The 16079-nt window shown below is 36.9% G+C and overlaps 1 protein-coding gene across 8 annotated transcripts in view; it reads right to left on the bottom strand.

Annotated features, from left to right (window-relative positions):
- PUM2 (pumilio RNA binding family member 2) overlaps positions 1 to 16079 on the bottom strand; it is a 68784-nt gene that overhangs the window by 33225 nt on the left and 19480 nt on the right. For 4 of the 8 annotated variants that reach the window (XM_036379529.2, XM_036379531.2, XM_036379533.2 and 1 more), the window contains exons 2-8: positions 12853 to 12921; positions 7112 to 7217; positions 6642 to 6829; positions 5847 to 6019; positions 2587 to 2857; positions 2196 to 2289; positions 195 to 320 (exon numbers count right to left, since the gene is read on the bottom strand). In XM_036379529.2, the coding sequence (XP_036235422.1) occupies positions 195 to 320; positions 2196 to 2289; positions 2587 to 2857; positions 5847 to 6019; positions 6642 to 6829; positions 7112 to 7217; positions 12853 to 12903 (1009 nt within the window). In that variant the 5' untranslated portion in view covers positions 12904 to 12921. The remainder of the gene's footprint in view (positions 1 to 194; positions 321 to 2195; positions 2290 to 2586; positions 2858 to 5846; positions 6020 to 6641; positions 6830 to 7111; positions 7218 to 12852; positions 12922 to 16079) is intronic. The other 4 variants (XM_036379530.2, XM_036379532.2, XM_054514204.1 and 1 more) reach the window with 2 other exon arrangements.

The raw sequence follows: 16079 nt of genomic DNA, 5'->3' as shown, positions 1-16079 counted from the left end.
AAACTTGGAATCCATATATAACAAACTGAAATTCTTTCTATTGTAGTAAGAATTTTCAAAATGGCAGTACTCATTTTTTACAACTCTCTCCTTCCTAGAACTATATTTGCAGAGAATAAACAGGACAGATTTCACTTTTTTTCTCTTTTTGTTCGGTTGCATTATCAAGACAGACACTTCCAGTGTTCAGTTACCTGCCAGGGTAGCTGCTGCAGCTAATCCAGCTGCGGTGTACGGGTCAGTCCCTGGAGGAGCGGCGCTGATAATGTAAGGGTTTGGCACAAAAGCAGCTGGGGCCAAGCCTGCGGAGAACACGCCTGCTGCAGTAACAAACAGAGCTTCATTACAGCCAACATTCTTAGCAAGCATCATCATATTCACACCACCCAAATCACACAGCCTATCTGTTAAAATCAGAACTATTTGTACTTTGGAAGCTCTTAAGACTAGGTATGTAAGTGCAGAAATCAACACTTCTACGTCTTCTCATCAGTCCTTTCTTACTAATGCCAAAGCCTAACAGCTTTGTTTTGTTTTGTAAGACTCCAAGGAGCTTCATCTCATATGCATCCATCCATCCTTACACAGAAGGGATTATTCAAAGTGGAATTTATCTTGCCCAACTTTAACTATCTGAAAGTTCAACTAATCTTGCAAGGAAATCTGTAGCAGACAAGTCATGTAGTGTGTGAAGCGAATCAGCCAGATGAAGTAAACCACCTGCTAGAGACAAAAATCTCTCTTCACTGACAATTAGGAAAGAATTTAACCACATAGTTTAAGTTAGATACCTAGCTTTAAACAGCCAGATATGAGATGCTAATCTTACTTCCCAAGAATCCTAATTTGATATAGGAATTGCAATGGAATTCCAACTGCAGAACTGACGGTTGCAGAGACAACTGCAGAAACTCAGCAAACAAAGCATCGCTACCCAGAGTTTCCCCAGTCGGTCGGGTTCATGTACTTTATCCAACACTGAGTCAGCAACTGTTGCAGCAAGCAAGGCACATCAAACTATGTTCCTTCTTCCAAATATTTCTTGATAAATTTTTATTAATATGCACATGAGAAGAGGCTGCATTTTAAAGAGAAAAATTTCAGCTGCCTACTTAGTCAACACTTCATACAAAGTAGAGGCTTCTCCAAAGTTTAGAAGCCGAAGACATGACCTGTGGACTCATACAAACATCTCAATCTGCCATGCTTCCAGCTCTCAGCCTGTATTTGTGAAGAGCTGTCACTTTTCAATCCCAGCTATAGGCTACTGATCCTGGTCTAAACAGACCTCACAACCTACCTAAACAACAAGCTGGTGGGAAAACTTATTTACAGGAGAGCATGGACACAAGTCACTGGAGATACTTCCTACTTTTGCCTGCCCGTCTGATCCTGAGAATCCTTTTTTTCTCACAGAGGAAAGATGTTTGTGCACACACCTCAACAGCCCAGTGGAGAGGGTAGAAATCTGTAAACCTCAACTACCTCCCTTCCTTAAACAAGGAATTGCCTCCATGTGTGTTCCAACCTCCCTCCCCCCTAAACACCAACAGCTTCTCCACAGTGAAATATAAAATTGTTGTCACTGAAATGAAGGCTCCTTGTCGAGTTGCAGCACTTGAAGAACTTGGTGTATTTAACTAACTCACTGAACTAAAGGCACTGAAAAAATGCCTGCTAAAGAATTAGCTCATTAGGGTACCTGCAAGAAGAAAGAGCTGTTTAAATGGTGCCATTGACAAGGAAAAATTAAAACTTAATCAACACAACAGCATGATTTCAAAATTCTACTGTGCAATGGTTTTTAACTGGATTACTAGAAATATTAAACTGCAATAGAATCTTAGAATTGCATACTGGTTTTTAGTATATAAAGCTCGTGTTTCTATTACTACTTATAGCAGTAAGCATTTTTAACTTTTACTCTCACCAACATTCAACTGCTACAGAAGCAAATACAAGTTTTATTTCCTTGTATACAATTGTCCAAAGGGGGATATTTACAACAGAAAACATCCACTAAGGACTGTACAGTCATAGGCAGTCATTCTGAGCAGTTTTCATGAGAACCATTGCAATGGGCCAAGTGATCAGTATCTATCTGAATGAGAAGACTGGGTAAATTGAAAGGAGTCTATCAAAACAACACACCCACTTTTGCCAGGGACACTTGCTGTATTGTGCAGAAACCTCACCTATGTGCGGCTGCTGAGCTGCAGCCAGTGCATATTGCTGCTGCTGGGCTGCTGTCAACTGCTGAACAGTCAGAGCATTAGTCCTCTGGAAAAGCTATAGGGAAGAAAAAAAAAAAAGAAAAAAGGATGCATTTCAGTTTTCCAAAGTCAGGGCTATAATATACTTGGATTTGCTTATGGAAAAAAAATATATCAAACCAAGCTTCCGTAATAGCAAGTTACTAAACTAGAAAATTATGCAACAATATTCTTCTAGATTAATTATACAGTTATTTGCCCTTGACTAAGTCACAGACAAAAGAATATTCAGTGCACTGAATGTTGAAATGGCTGATTATCAAGAGGACAATCAACAACTTAGAGGATCAATTTTCCAGAGTCCATTACTAACCTGCTGCTGAGAATTGTAGTCAAAAAGTCCTACAGTAGCTCCTGAAGAGTCCATTTGTACCTGATTGCCAGGATAGTCAAACTGTAGAGAATCCAGACCAACTTGTTCCATGGCATCTAGATTCTGATTTTCTGGATTTGAAAATTCTTCTACCAGAGGCTTGTGGGCTGTAGGATTGGGAAGTGGACCTAATCCTTCTGTGGTGCTGGGATTGGGGCCCAAGCGTTCAGCTACTTCTGTTGGGGAGGCTTGTCGACTTCCAGGGGTACGACTGTTCAGAAGGAATTTGAGACAGACTCTTCAGTCTTAAATAAAGCTGTCCATGGACAGAGTACAGTATTTCTACTTTCAAAGCAGCTCTAACTCAAGAGACTTTACAAAGGGAAGTGACAGACTAATTTTATCATTTTCAATCAGCATGCACTGATGGCTCAAGATAAAGGATGCATTTAACTCTAAAGCATAATTTTATTTGGTTTTTTGGTAAGTTTAAGACTGACTACAGAGCTCTTCAAATCATTTGTGAGAAAAATAAACTGATTTGTGAGGCTGTTTTGAGTCAAATGGAGTGAACTGTGGTCACCTGCGAATTTTGGGATGTCTCTTTATTGTATTTTTGTACTGACGTGAAAGGTACTGCAGAGAAATTTAAGAAAAAGAAATGGCTAAGGGCATTTCATGCCAAAGAACAGAAAGACACAGCAAAATTTCAACTGGAAAAGACAAACATACAATACAGTAACCATTTTTCACATCTGAAAAGCAAGCAATATATTTTTACCTTGAGTAAAATGAACTAATAATCACTTCATTTAGCATGTGACTAAAACATTTCATTTCCTACACAACTCATTTAATAGACTATACTACAGTGATGACTGGTGGGGAAAAAGGGTTCCTAATATAACCCTGAAAAGAATATACAACATCAAAGATACAGTATTATATATAAAAGCTGAATTGCTTTCTCATCTGACTGGCAGTCTACAGGGGACTTTTTGTACACCTATAAACATCTACAGGCAAACTGATGAGGTGAGATGTCAACAGAGTAACATCCTAAAGAGATTCCCAACACTATTTGGTTAGACTTAGGAAACTTTGAGTGGTATCCCACCTTCTGTGGGAGCCCAGGTTGTTTAGACTATCAATTTTTGCTGGCAAAAATCTAAGTTAACTTCTAGGAAAGAGTAGTGTGAGAAAATCTATGATCCACTAACATTATTGTGTTGGCAGAACTTTATGATTATATATTGTTTCTCAGGAATTGCAGAACTTCAAGTTTAGCTGGCTTTACTTGTGAAAACTGGGCTCAAATACCAAATGCCATCTTGCAGGAAGAACCTATGTTTATTCCAGCAGTACAGTGCCAGACCAGTCTGCTGTACTGCTAATTCTAGGTCAGAGACACAGCCTCAGTACTACCTGTTCTGCTTCCTCTTCGGGGCTCCAGAGCCAAAGTATCTGTTCCTCACTGAAGCCCATGACTAATGCAAAGAAATCTACTAGCACTTATGTAATGGCTGATAATACCACTTAAGTCTGTACAGCTAGAAATCAGCCTTTTAGGGAGTTTATTGCAGCAACATAGTATGATTTATTACTCTGGACAAAATATGTCACAGAAAGGAAGAGGTTTTTGACAAGAGGCTTTTTTAATGTAAAAAGCAACCTCATGAGGATTGCATATAACATGCTGGCTTACCATCTAAGTATCCTAGCAAGCAACCATGTCTTGCTGAAAACTTGAGTTTAAGCCATTTAATACTCCCTATTTTTCCCAAGTGAAATACAGCATAAACAAAGTGAAAAACAAAAGGAAAAAAGGCAGTTATTTCAGTACATACTTAGTTTAAAAATGCTACAAGTACAATAAAAATAGAATGAGGAGGACAGGATGAAGTTTCTTTGTTAATACTTATGGTTAGCTAATACAGGTTGCTCCTTACATTGGTGCTGTTCTGTTGCTATAGTTAAAGTTGTGTCAATACTTCAATTATAAACCTCAGTTTGGAGGGCTCTATACCATCACTTTATATGGCCCATTTCATTTAGATGGCCTTATTTTTTTATTTTTCTGAGAGGTTTACTGGCTTTGGATGCTTTTTTGCATTTGTGCATTTTACAATAACTTCTCTCTTTAAATAATACAGAAGGTACTTCACAAACACCTATTTCAAAATTGAAATAGATACTGGTAAAGAAAAGCAGGATAGAATTTCTTCTGCATTTGCTATGGGTAACAATGAAGGTAACTTTGTTTATTGTGTATATTGCAGCACACAACTGAAAGGAGCCAACATGAGCTCTCTGGTACGCTTGGAATTGTATTATTTTCAATGATATGTCTTGAAAAATAGACCTCAAGAATCTCTCTTTAGCCTCAGGTAAATACATTTTTTTAAAGGGTAGGAAATACTTACATATGGGATTCAAACATGCATTTTATTATACTTGTTCAGTAATGAACTAATGAAACCACAACTATCTGGTCATGTTTATCACATTAATATAAATTTATGAGCAGCACTCTAGTTCTCTATCTTTTTAATTCTTCTGTATGACACTTACAAATGCATCACAGTCATTCAAGAAAGAAGAATCAGCCCTTAAAAAATACTCAATTTAAAATGCAGTTTAGTGTTAGAAAAAAAACCAGACTGGCTGTGCTGTCACATAAGAGTTCACTGTTCAAAAGCTTGAGCTTGGTCGAATCTATTTTTCCCTACAAAAACAACCAAACCGCAACACCGTTCCATGGGTGACATTTAATTATATGAATAGGAAAATACATTGCTCCACTAGTCAAAGATATGGCTTCTATAAAGACTTATGGGGAAATGATTAGTTGTGTTAGGCTGTGGTATCCACTAGCAAAATCAGAAGGAAAGTTAAAATTCTGTAGGACTTACTCTCTACAACACTCAGATGCAAAAGAGCATTAAAAAGAAGCAGAGAGAGAAAGAAATTTAGTTTGATATTAAAAGGGTTAAAATTTTCATCCCTCTTTAATGCACCACATCCAGAAGGTACCCATTTACTTTTAATAGTTACTATGTTAAGATGAATTTGTCTCATGAGAAGTGACACACACATTAATGACATCCTAAGAAACATGTGGCACGGTGGGAAAGGGAGGACTCGAGGGGGGAAGAATCAGTCTGCAGCTGGGTAATGTTTAAAGCTGACACACAAACCAGAACTGTAATAATGCCCTTAAGAGACATGCTTGTCTTCTTGAGAAACAGTTAAAAGCTTACTTAAAATCTTTGCAATCGGCATCCATTCCATTTGGCAAACCTCTGCCATTTATTTTAGTAACATCCTCATCATCTCCTTGTTTAAGATCTCTGTTTTTGTCCTCCTCAAATGGAGAAGCCTTGCCTTTCTGATCTCCTTTCTCAGGTCCATCTGTTTCAGCATCTCTAGTGCCCTGAGGAAAAAGAATCTGTTTGATTCTGAATATTGAACAGAACACAATAGGAGCACCACAAGGTGACCTAATTCTACACTACAGTGCACGTAAACAACACAAACAGTTTGTTGTCAATGAAATTGCATTTGGTGGGTCACTTGATCATCAAGTTTCAACCACATGCAATTAATAACTGCCAAAATGTGAAAAGGAATGCCAAGATTTATAATGGAAGAGCTAACTCAACCTTAACTATAGCGGTGCTGTTAAAGCAGTAACACTTTGAATTAGAGAAAAGTTTATATTATACAATTAAAACATCCAGTTACAAAACAAACCCGCATGAAAACATAGAAGATCTAGAATAAAGCTCATCACACATTATAAATTAAGCAATTTGCAGTCTTTTCCCTACCTTTAAATAAGGTTTTTAGGAAAGCACTTTAAGACAGCTATTTACTTAAAATTCCCAAACCACTTCCCTCTTCTGCCCCCTCCAACCAAGGAAGACAGACAGATAGCAACTACTTCCTTCTAAAGAGTTAAAAAATTAAAAACAGACAAAGAGAACTGAAAATATAACCACGTAACAAAGACCATAGCAGGTAACCAGGCAAGCTTAACACACTGTATTACTTACAAAAGCTCCTTTCCTAAACCGGGAATCCAATTTATCAGCTGGAGAGGAACTTAACACATATTCTACCATGCTCACTCCAAGGCCACCACTTTCTGATCGTGGAGACAATACAGCATTTACTTCACTGTTTCCATGAAAACCCTGTCCAGGCTTTCTCTGTACCATAATAGGCTGGGACATAGAATGGTCTGTTAAAAACAAACAAATAAATAAAACTATAGTATTTTTTAAAATACAGCTTGTAATGTTTTCGCATTTCATCACAACAGAAATATTAAGACAAAAAATTAAACAAAAAATTCCAAATCAAACTTCCAAAAAGTGCTATTGAAATACAAACACCATGCAGTTTACATTTTCACAACTAAAATGAAAGGAAAATAAAATTTAAGATTCAGTTACAAAATTTGCTTTGAGTAACATTCAGTAATCATGACCGATTTTTCAGTACATATACAACAATCACTTACGAGGAGTTCCCCATGCAGTCTCTCTCCACTCGTCACCAAGGAATATCCCTTTTTGTCCATCTTTTGCTGAATCATCAGGTTCCCAAAACTTTTTGGCAGGTAAAAGCTGTTAAAAAAGAAGATGATGGTTTTACTTAAATATGCTTATAGATGGGCAAAAATAGCAGGAGGATATTAAGAGGATATGCAAGTAATTAGTTTTACATCATGGAATCACAGAATGGTTTGGGTTGGGAGGGATCTTAAAGATCATCTAATTCCATCTTACCTGCCATGGGCAGGATTGCCACTTACTGGAGCAGGTTATCAGGGCCTCATCTGACCTGGTCTCGAACACTTCCATGGATAGGGCAGCCACAGCTTCTCTGCGCAGCCTGTTCCAGGGCCTCACCACCCACACAGTAAAGAATTACTTCCTTACATCTAATCAAAAATCTCTCCTCTTTTAATTTAAAACCACTTTCCCTCATTCTACCCCTATCTGCCCTTGTAAAAATTTGCTCTGCCTCTTTTTTTGTAAAAAAGGAATTGCTAAAATAACTCCAACAGCATTGAAATTCTGAAGTTATGAGGAGGAAATATAGAATATAGAAGCAGCTGTGAAAAAAGCAAATCAAATTAATCCCTGTGTTAAGTCAAGATAGTCTTCTCAGAAGCTTTAACTAACAGTGCCTTCCTGCCAAAGACTCAGAAGTTTGGCTGTTAACTAATACTGTGATAACCAGAAAGAGCTGCAGTTCATTGTGAAGTTCTCTTCACTTGGAAATGCATCATGTTCCAAATTTTAGAAAGTGACTAATACATATGGTAGCAAGTCAGCTCCTTTAGACCATAGGGCTGTTAAAAATCTGTGACATTCATATGAGAAGTTCCACATACCAACACTGTTATTTAGATGTATGGTTTTTTTTCATTCCTACTTGTAAAACAGAAGGTGTCATGTTAGATCAGGATCACTTCTTGTACTGTCTTCAACAGCAGAAAGACTTAGTGTGACATGACGGAAGCACCACACAAACAAGAATTCCTCAAATACTAGCATTCTTTTTGCTCTGATTTTACTAGTTTATTCCTGTACCTTTTCCCATCAGTTACAGTACAACTGCCAAACTCTGCATGTCATATTTTCCCTATATGTAACTAAAAAACGATATTCTTAGACAGAATAGGTACTTTACAAGGTACATCAACAGAAAGGAAAGTGAAAACAACTTGCAATATGTAGGGAAGAAGAAAGCTGCACATTCCATCAGATTCTGCATAATGTAATGCTGTATTTAGAATTTTAAATTTTGTGAAATTAGAAAAAAACCAAACGTAATCTGATGAAGCTGTCTGCAATAAATGAGTACATTCTGGAAATTTGCTTCTTCTGTAACTTAAGTGACTAAAAAACTCTTCTGAACTTCACAGCTGGTTAGTAATGAGCCTTGATGAAACTAGTAACAGGAGTCAGTATATAATATAGATATTTCTTAGTATGACACTGAAAGCACTTGTGAAAACAGCCTCAAGAGGAGGTGGATAAGACTGCCACTTGCAGGCCCCAGCACTAACAGTGCAAGAAGAGGTGACAAGAGCTCCTCTGGACAAATTAAGGATTGCTGTTTTTCTGTGCTGCCCAGAGCTCTTACCAGAAATGAAGGTGTCTGACTGGTTAACCTCAAATCCCTGGGTTCCTTACAGAAATTCATTAACAGAGAAGGATTCAGGTGGGAGGATGATAAACAGCCAAAGCTCAACAAAATGACAGGAGAATGTTATGCTTGCAAGAACTGCTGTACTGTTGTGATCTGCCCTGACAGAGATGCCCACTTCCAAATGCATTGGAGAATCACCACCAAGTGTCAACCAAACATAATTTGTGAGCAGCAGGATATATGTTTACGTCAAATTTAAGGGCTGAAGTTAGCCATCTGAAGGCAGAGAAATAGATTAATGGAATCTTACAACTGCTTTTCAACTAAAAGCAGAAGATTACAAAATCCAGATCTGCCTATGGAATACACACATATTTTTTAGCTTTCTATTTGTATCAGGCTTGCAATACTACTTAATTTTCATTTTGTAAGAGAGTGGTAGAACAGAAAGCAAGCATTTAATGTTATCTACAAAATCTTGCTTTTGGGAATCATATTTTAAATGCTGTCTAAGCTAATTTCAAGTATGTGTCCAGCTGAGAGCTTTGAAATACCTAAGTGAAGGTGTCACCACCTCACAAAACCCTGTCAGAATAAAACAGATCTAGTAATATCTCAAGTGCCATAAAATGAGAATTACCTGAAGTATGCTTACCCAGAAATTAGTAAATTCTACTATCAGACAGGTATGTTCAGACAACTCAGTGTTAAGAAATAAGCAAATTTAAAGCAGAACACACTGCAATACTGGTTTTGATATAAAAACTCATTCATATGATTTGTATGAGAGGGAAAACTATCCCCTGGGAGAAAGACACAATAATACTCACTGCAAAAGTACAAGTTGTTTCGGGGGGGGGGGGGGATTTTGCTGCTGTTCTTGTTTGTGTGGGCTTTTTAAGGTTTGATTTGGGTTTTTTGAGGTTTGCCTTTTTTTTTTAAACTACTTACTCTCAAATTTCAAACAGATAAATTCAACTGCTTTCAGTTGTACTTTGGTAGACAAAGAATATAAAGTATCTTTAACACAAAACATAATGCATGATCCATACTGAGAGGCTAAATTTAAACTACTCAAGATTAAACAGATTTACTGAAATGATTTTCACAAACTTTGTACACAACAAAGTCCCTCAAATATTTAAATAAATGCAATTTTACAAAGTTAACAATGCTGCAACTCCCTGAGAGGCACTGATTTAGATTTATTATTTATTTTGACAGATGGGTATGACATACACTATGCTCTTTTAAAATGAAGGTATTAGCTCTTGGATTGTCAAATAAACAACCCTATCAGTTGTCAATTCTTTTAATTGTGGAATTCAAATAAAATAGGTACTTTTCAGAAAAACGAAACAGACAGGAAAAACAATGTGTTTGATTAGTTCTACCGAAAAAGACGTCATCTAGAAGTCATCTCATATCAATACAGATAGTTAAAAGCATTGTGCTTTACTCTGATAGCATGTGTTTTCCTCAACATTTTCTGCATTTAGTGTAACAAAACACAAACTTTACAAAGATACATCCAATTATAAGTAAAAATAATGGAGAAGGTTGTAGTATTTCTTACTACTACTACTCTCCCAAAAGTACACTAAATGTGTCCTTTAAAGTACCAGCGCTGATCCCTGTTAGGTGTCTGCCAGACAAAGACAAACAAAGCCCTTTACTACACACAAATAACAACAAGCAGTTATGCTAATGCTGTCTCTTAACCAGCTCTCCGATATGAAACTGCACAGTCTCCATTACTGACTCTCGAATGAAGGATTTTAAAATTATTTTTTAAATTTATCTTTAAGATCAGAAGTCATTCCTATAGAGCTCAAAGAACATCTCAGCTGAATTTCTCTGAAAGAAGTTTTGACACTGGAAATGAATACTTTGTTCCTAAAATGAACTCTGTGTGCTTTGACCCTGTAAGTTAAACCAACAGACATTATCAAAAGAAGATGTAGTTTTCTGTGCTGTTTGGCACTAAGTTTTGTGTGGCTGTAGTGGGTCACACTAAAGTCCTGCAGACCATTCTGGCTTGCCCTGATATAGCAAACAGATGCCTAGAGAGAAACAGTGCCATGTGCTCTTATTTCTTCAGAATACTAAAGTGACCTTACAGGTCACCATAGATTTTGGGAGCTGGAGCCAGAAGCATCATCTGTGAATAACCAATGTAACAATTTAACCAAGCTAAAATTGTAAAACACATTTAGAGAAAGATGTCTGCAACAGATTTAACAGCCAGGTATTGATACCTAGTTGTGAAGAAAAATATCAGTAAGGATTAGAAAAAAAAAAATTTCAGTTCAGAGAAAAATCCTGGCAGACAGAGAAAACTAGGAACATAATTTCCCAATAGCTAGAAACAGTTCACTTGACATGACCTCTCTTTCACACCTTTCAAAGCATATGGAGGATAGCATGTAGGAGCCTCCACCAATTCTAGCTTACTTTATAAGGACGTTTCCTTTAATATTCTAGAAGGCTATAATCAAAAGGAAGATTAAAACAGCCATGGAATGTATCCCAGAGCTACTTTACTGTTGTGCAATGCATCAAGAAAGTTACTGAGTATGTCAACCTAGCTATGTTAACCTGTATTACCTCAAAATACCTGTAAGACACCATTGAAACAAAAGACAAAATAACCTGGTGAGTGCAGGGTCACAATTTAATATCAATTTCTGATGCTGCAGTACTGTACCAAAACTCTGACTCTTTGTGTGCGGCTTTTTAAAACATCTTTATAGATCCACTGAATGCCATGAGAACAAACCAACAGAATCCTAATCATGCAGAAATACATCCCTCCATCTGAGATAACCTAAAATAAAGATTGGTATGAACAGTCATATATACTGTAATTTAATTCCCAGGCATTTGTGCCATCCTTCACTTTCACTTTTTACAGCTTTCAATCTTTTTACAGTACTTTGTGGGTGTCAAAAGACCAAATACCACCATGAATTTTACCCATCCACTCTATCACACTGCTGGTACTATCACAGATACTTCACTAACACTTTTACTTTTCAAAAGGAGTCTTAAGAACTGGGAGGGGAGCAGCGTGGCTACTCAGGTTTCTTAAGAACAGGGCTCCATCTATTATTTCTTTCAAATGGGAGATGGTGCAAAGACAACCCTGGATGAAGCAAAAATTGCTGAAAAGCCAAGTGATTGCTTGAATGCTTCATTAAAATAAAAAAAATCAAGTAGGAATGGCCATGTCTCAGCTCAGAAACACTTAGCAACTAGAGCACAGCACTTATTTTTTATCAGTAGTTATGGTTTCCATAAAGACTCCTACCATCATTTTAAGAAAGTTAGGCTGCAATATTGTCACTGATTCAACCATTAATTGAATTAGGTAAATACCCAGCAAGACAAAAGGATCCACATTTGAAATCTTAGTTCAACATGAATTTCTTTACCAGATTCCTGTCAGGGCAAATAACTCTAATACTAGTCAATTACCTTCTAAACAGTTCAGGGAACTGCTTTTGAAGGAGCCAAGTCATCCTGCATGTTCTTAAATTCCTTCCCCCAACCTTAAAGTACACTGACTTAAAAGAACCCAAACAAATCAAATCAGTCAAAAGAAATAGTCCTTCTTCCCTCCAGCTAAATTACATAACAGCACTCTTCAGCCTAGTTAAAATCTTTTAAGAAGTAATTACCAGTGAAAAAATAGTAAATTACCACACATTTTTGCTGGGTATGCCAGTTCATTTTTCTGGAGCCAAACCTTTTTTCCAAATCCCAGTTTCCCTGGCTTCTCAGGAGTAGCAAGTTCCACTAGCTTAGATACAGTGAGACTGAAAACATGCCCTCTTTCACAGAATTGTACACTCTTACAAAAACTTACCCTTTCAGTTCCCTAGAACTATCACCCATCTAACAAGAACGACAGAGAACAGCAGAACTAGTGAATAACAATCCCAACATTCTTTAACGTAATTAGTTTCCCTTCACCTAAGACAGAAACAATTAACTTGTTCTTAAGAGAAGCTCCTTTGCTTCATGTTGTATTATTTAGACTTCTTAAACTGTACCAATGTTTCCAAACCACCAACTGGATTTTCAGCCCTCAGTAATTACCTCTCCCATTCCCCGAGATTCTAGGGCAAGAGCTTGAAACTCATGATTCATCTCATCCACAGATCGAACCTGCAGAGGGAAAACCAAAAGAAAAATCCATTAGTCAAATATCTTTACAAAAATTAGAGTTTTCAGCACTCCTGAAGATTTCAGAATATGGATAGCACACAAAAAATGTGATTCCCCATTCAGTCTGAACATGAGTCTGGATTTCATTACCAGATACAGTTAGTGACCAATTTAATGCACCCTGCTAATATAATAACATGCAAGAAATTCCAAGGGACTTAAACAATTTCATCTCCACATATCTGTACAGATAATGCTCACTATAGGAACGGTAGCCAATAGCACCTTTGCAATGAATGTCAAAGAAAGAGGTGAAATTAAAGATTTGGCCATATAAAATCCTTTAGAAAGGAGAGGAACTGTTGCACACTGTTACTGAGTACACCTGGCAGCAAACAAAGAAAAGCTCACCAGGCAGGTCACAAAACCTACTAGCAATGCGTGGCTTTAAAATCTAATAACTGAGTGCATTATCACAATTCCTCATGTCTTCTTCCAGGAAATCACATTTTTCCTTCTCCACAGCTTGGTGTTTGGTTTGTTTTTTTTTTTTTTCTTAATTGTTGTAAATATGAAAGGATATTTGCTAAAGTAAGAGTTGCTGCTGCAACAAACCACCTCCTTTTCCATGGCACAGACACAGTGCACTGGGCTCATTCTTTTCTGAGAAAATGGTTTTCATAAGGAATTTTCAAAGCCAGGATAAGTTTAGAAAAACAAATAAAATAAGGAAATTCAGAGTTGTTTCTTTCCCTTCTCTTCTCCCCCAGTAGTGACATCCAGCAGGCAAAGTTATTCAAGTTCAAAGTAAAATTAATTTCCCTCCCTACACCACTCTCTTGAGGAGTTACTTTCACCAGTAAATCCATCTGTTTACACCAGCCAATAAACCAAACTGATGTTATTCCACACAGCTGATAACACATAACTAACACTTTTCAATAGATGCTCAAATACTAGACAAAGAAACAATCTGGTGCGTTCAACATTCTGGCACAAACAACTCTTTCTTAGGAGTGGAAAAGTGGCCAATAGATACTCCATTCTCAAAAATTTACTCCCAAACTATTGTTATTGCCTCAATCATTCTAAGCCATTAACTTCTGAGACTGTCTCTGTGCTTTTAACAAAGAAATTTCACAGCTCAACTATTCCCTCAAGAAGAACAATATTTTAGTTAAGATGGAGTCTGAAATCACTTTCCAACAATTTCATTGAGATACTGAAGAGCAAATTTAGTTTCAGACTGAATTATGGGGTAGGCACATCAGCACACTGGCTTTATTCCAGTAATGCTGACATTTAATTAGGTTGATTTTAGTTTTTTAAAAACTAAAAGCAGACTTTAACATAGCCTTAAAAAAGCTAAAATTTTTCTTCAAATTTTAAAAAACAGATTCATATTTTATGCAAAACTTTTATTCACTCCAAGGGATAATCGAATATTTGTGCATGCACACAGAAAATAAACAGTAGAAGAGCAATTACTTAAAAAGAAAAATCAGAAACTCATACCTTCTGAATTTGAATATTACAGTTTCTGAAAACATAATTTCTTCTAGATTGCTGAGAGAGCTGATTATCTTACCTAGCTAGGCCACTGTTCGTGCTGAGGTCATGCACTTTAGTTTCAATTATAAACCAATATTAATTTAGGTACTTCTGTCTCAATATGTAGTTTTGATCTAATGATCTTTAAACAAATATGCAGGTAAAGCTTCCCAAATTCTATTTACCATGAACACTACCCAAATCACTGCTAGATAACAAACAACCAAGCTTGAAAGAGGCATCATTTTTTTGGTTGTGGTGGTTTTTGGGTGGATTGTTTGGGGTTTGTTGTTCGGGTTTTTTTGTTGGTTTTAACTTTCAGTGGTGGTGGTTTTATTTGTTTGTGTTTTTCTGGTGTTACAAGACCTAATAATAAATGCTTATTTTTCACAATTCAGTGAAGTCCAAAACCACGACCACCCCTCCTTCCCTGTCTCTGAGAAAAGACAATCCAAGAATTGGGGTAAGAGCACAGCTAACTCCTTTTTTCCTCTAAGCTGTCCCAAGACCACTATAAGAAACTGAAGTTTTATGAAACTGTAAATACATTTTAGCACAACGAGCAATAATTTTGCTCACCGGCCTCTTTCTTAAAAAATTAAAATTTAAGTTAGCGTTATCTATTGCTTATGAGCAGCAAGAAAAAAAATACAGTCCTTTTTTTCCACCAAAAACAACAGCCCACAAGAGCCTGTCCCATATCACAAATTTCTGTGTCACAGATCGTTTACAAACTGGAGAAAGCACAGGCAGCACCAGTATCTCCATGCCTTTCTTCAACACTAACCCAGCCCTATCATTACAACACCAGAAGAAAACATCCAGAATGACACCCAGCTGGATCTTCTATGTATAAAGACATGCCCTTTCCCCAAGGGAGAAACTTTGGTTGGGATCACCTGTATTACCAAGGAGTTTTATTTTCTCTAACTCAATACCAGCATTAACTTAACTCATAGGTTCCAGAAATAAACATTTTAATACTTTTTAAAACACGAATTCACAACACTAACCCACTCCCTTTTTCTATTTTTATTCATACCCTGTTATACAGAATAATTCCTAAGTCCAAAAGAGGCCTGTGGAACATACTGCTCAACATTTACAAGGTTTTTTTTCTGGTTTTGTTTGATTACATCAATGCCTCATCCCTGGAAATGCTCAAGGCCAGGATGAACAGGGATTTTCAGTAACCTGGTCTAACAGAAGGTGTCCCTGCCCACGGCAGAGGGTTGGATAATGGCTTCAAACTGCCAGCACACAGCAGATCATTCCACAGGGCCCCCAAATTACGCACAAACAGATATTACACACCGAGCTGTCTTTAGGTAAAAGAGTTCCTCACATGCCGCTGCTAAGTAGGTAGAATGGCAGAAGCATTTATGATTTCTTCCCCCTTAACACATCAACAGAAAATTCTCATCTTCTTCTACAGGCTCTAGATACAACATACCAGCACATTTCAGTCCATTTTTCATTGCAGCATTAGCAAGGAGATTTTAACACAAAATTTCTGTTTAAAAACAAAATTATGTCGTAGTAGACTCTTTCTAAAGTTTACACTTCCTCTCTCTCCTTGAAATTTAAACTATTTTTTTATAAATCTA

This window comes from Molothrus ater, chromosome 3 (assembly GCF_012460135.2).
Source record: "Molothrus ater isolate BHLD 08-10-18 breed brown headed cowbird chromosome 3, BPBGC_Mater_1.1, whole genome shotgun sequence".
NCBI classification, from domain to species: domain Eukaryota; kingdom Metazoa; phylum Chordata; class Aves; order Passeriformes; family Icteridae; genus Molothrus; species Molothrus ater.
Note: the sequence above shows the minus strand (reverse complement) of the source record. Positions and strands in the feature narration are given on the sequence as shown.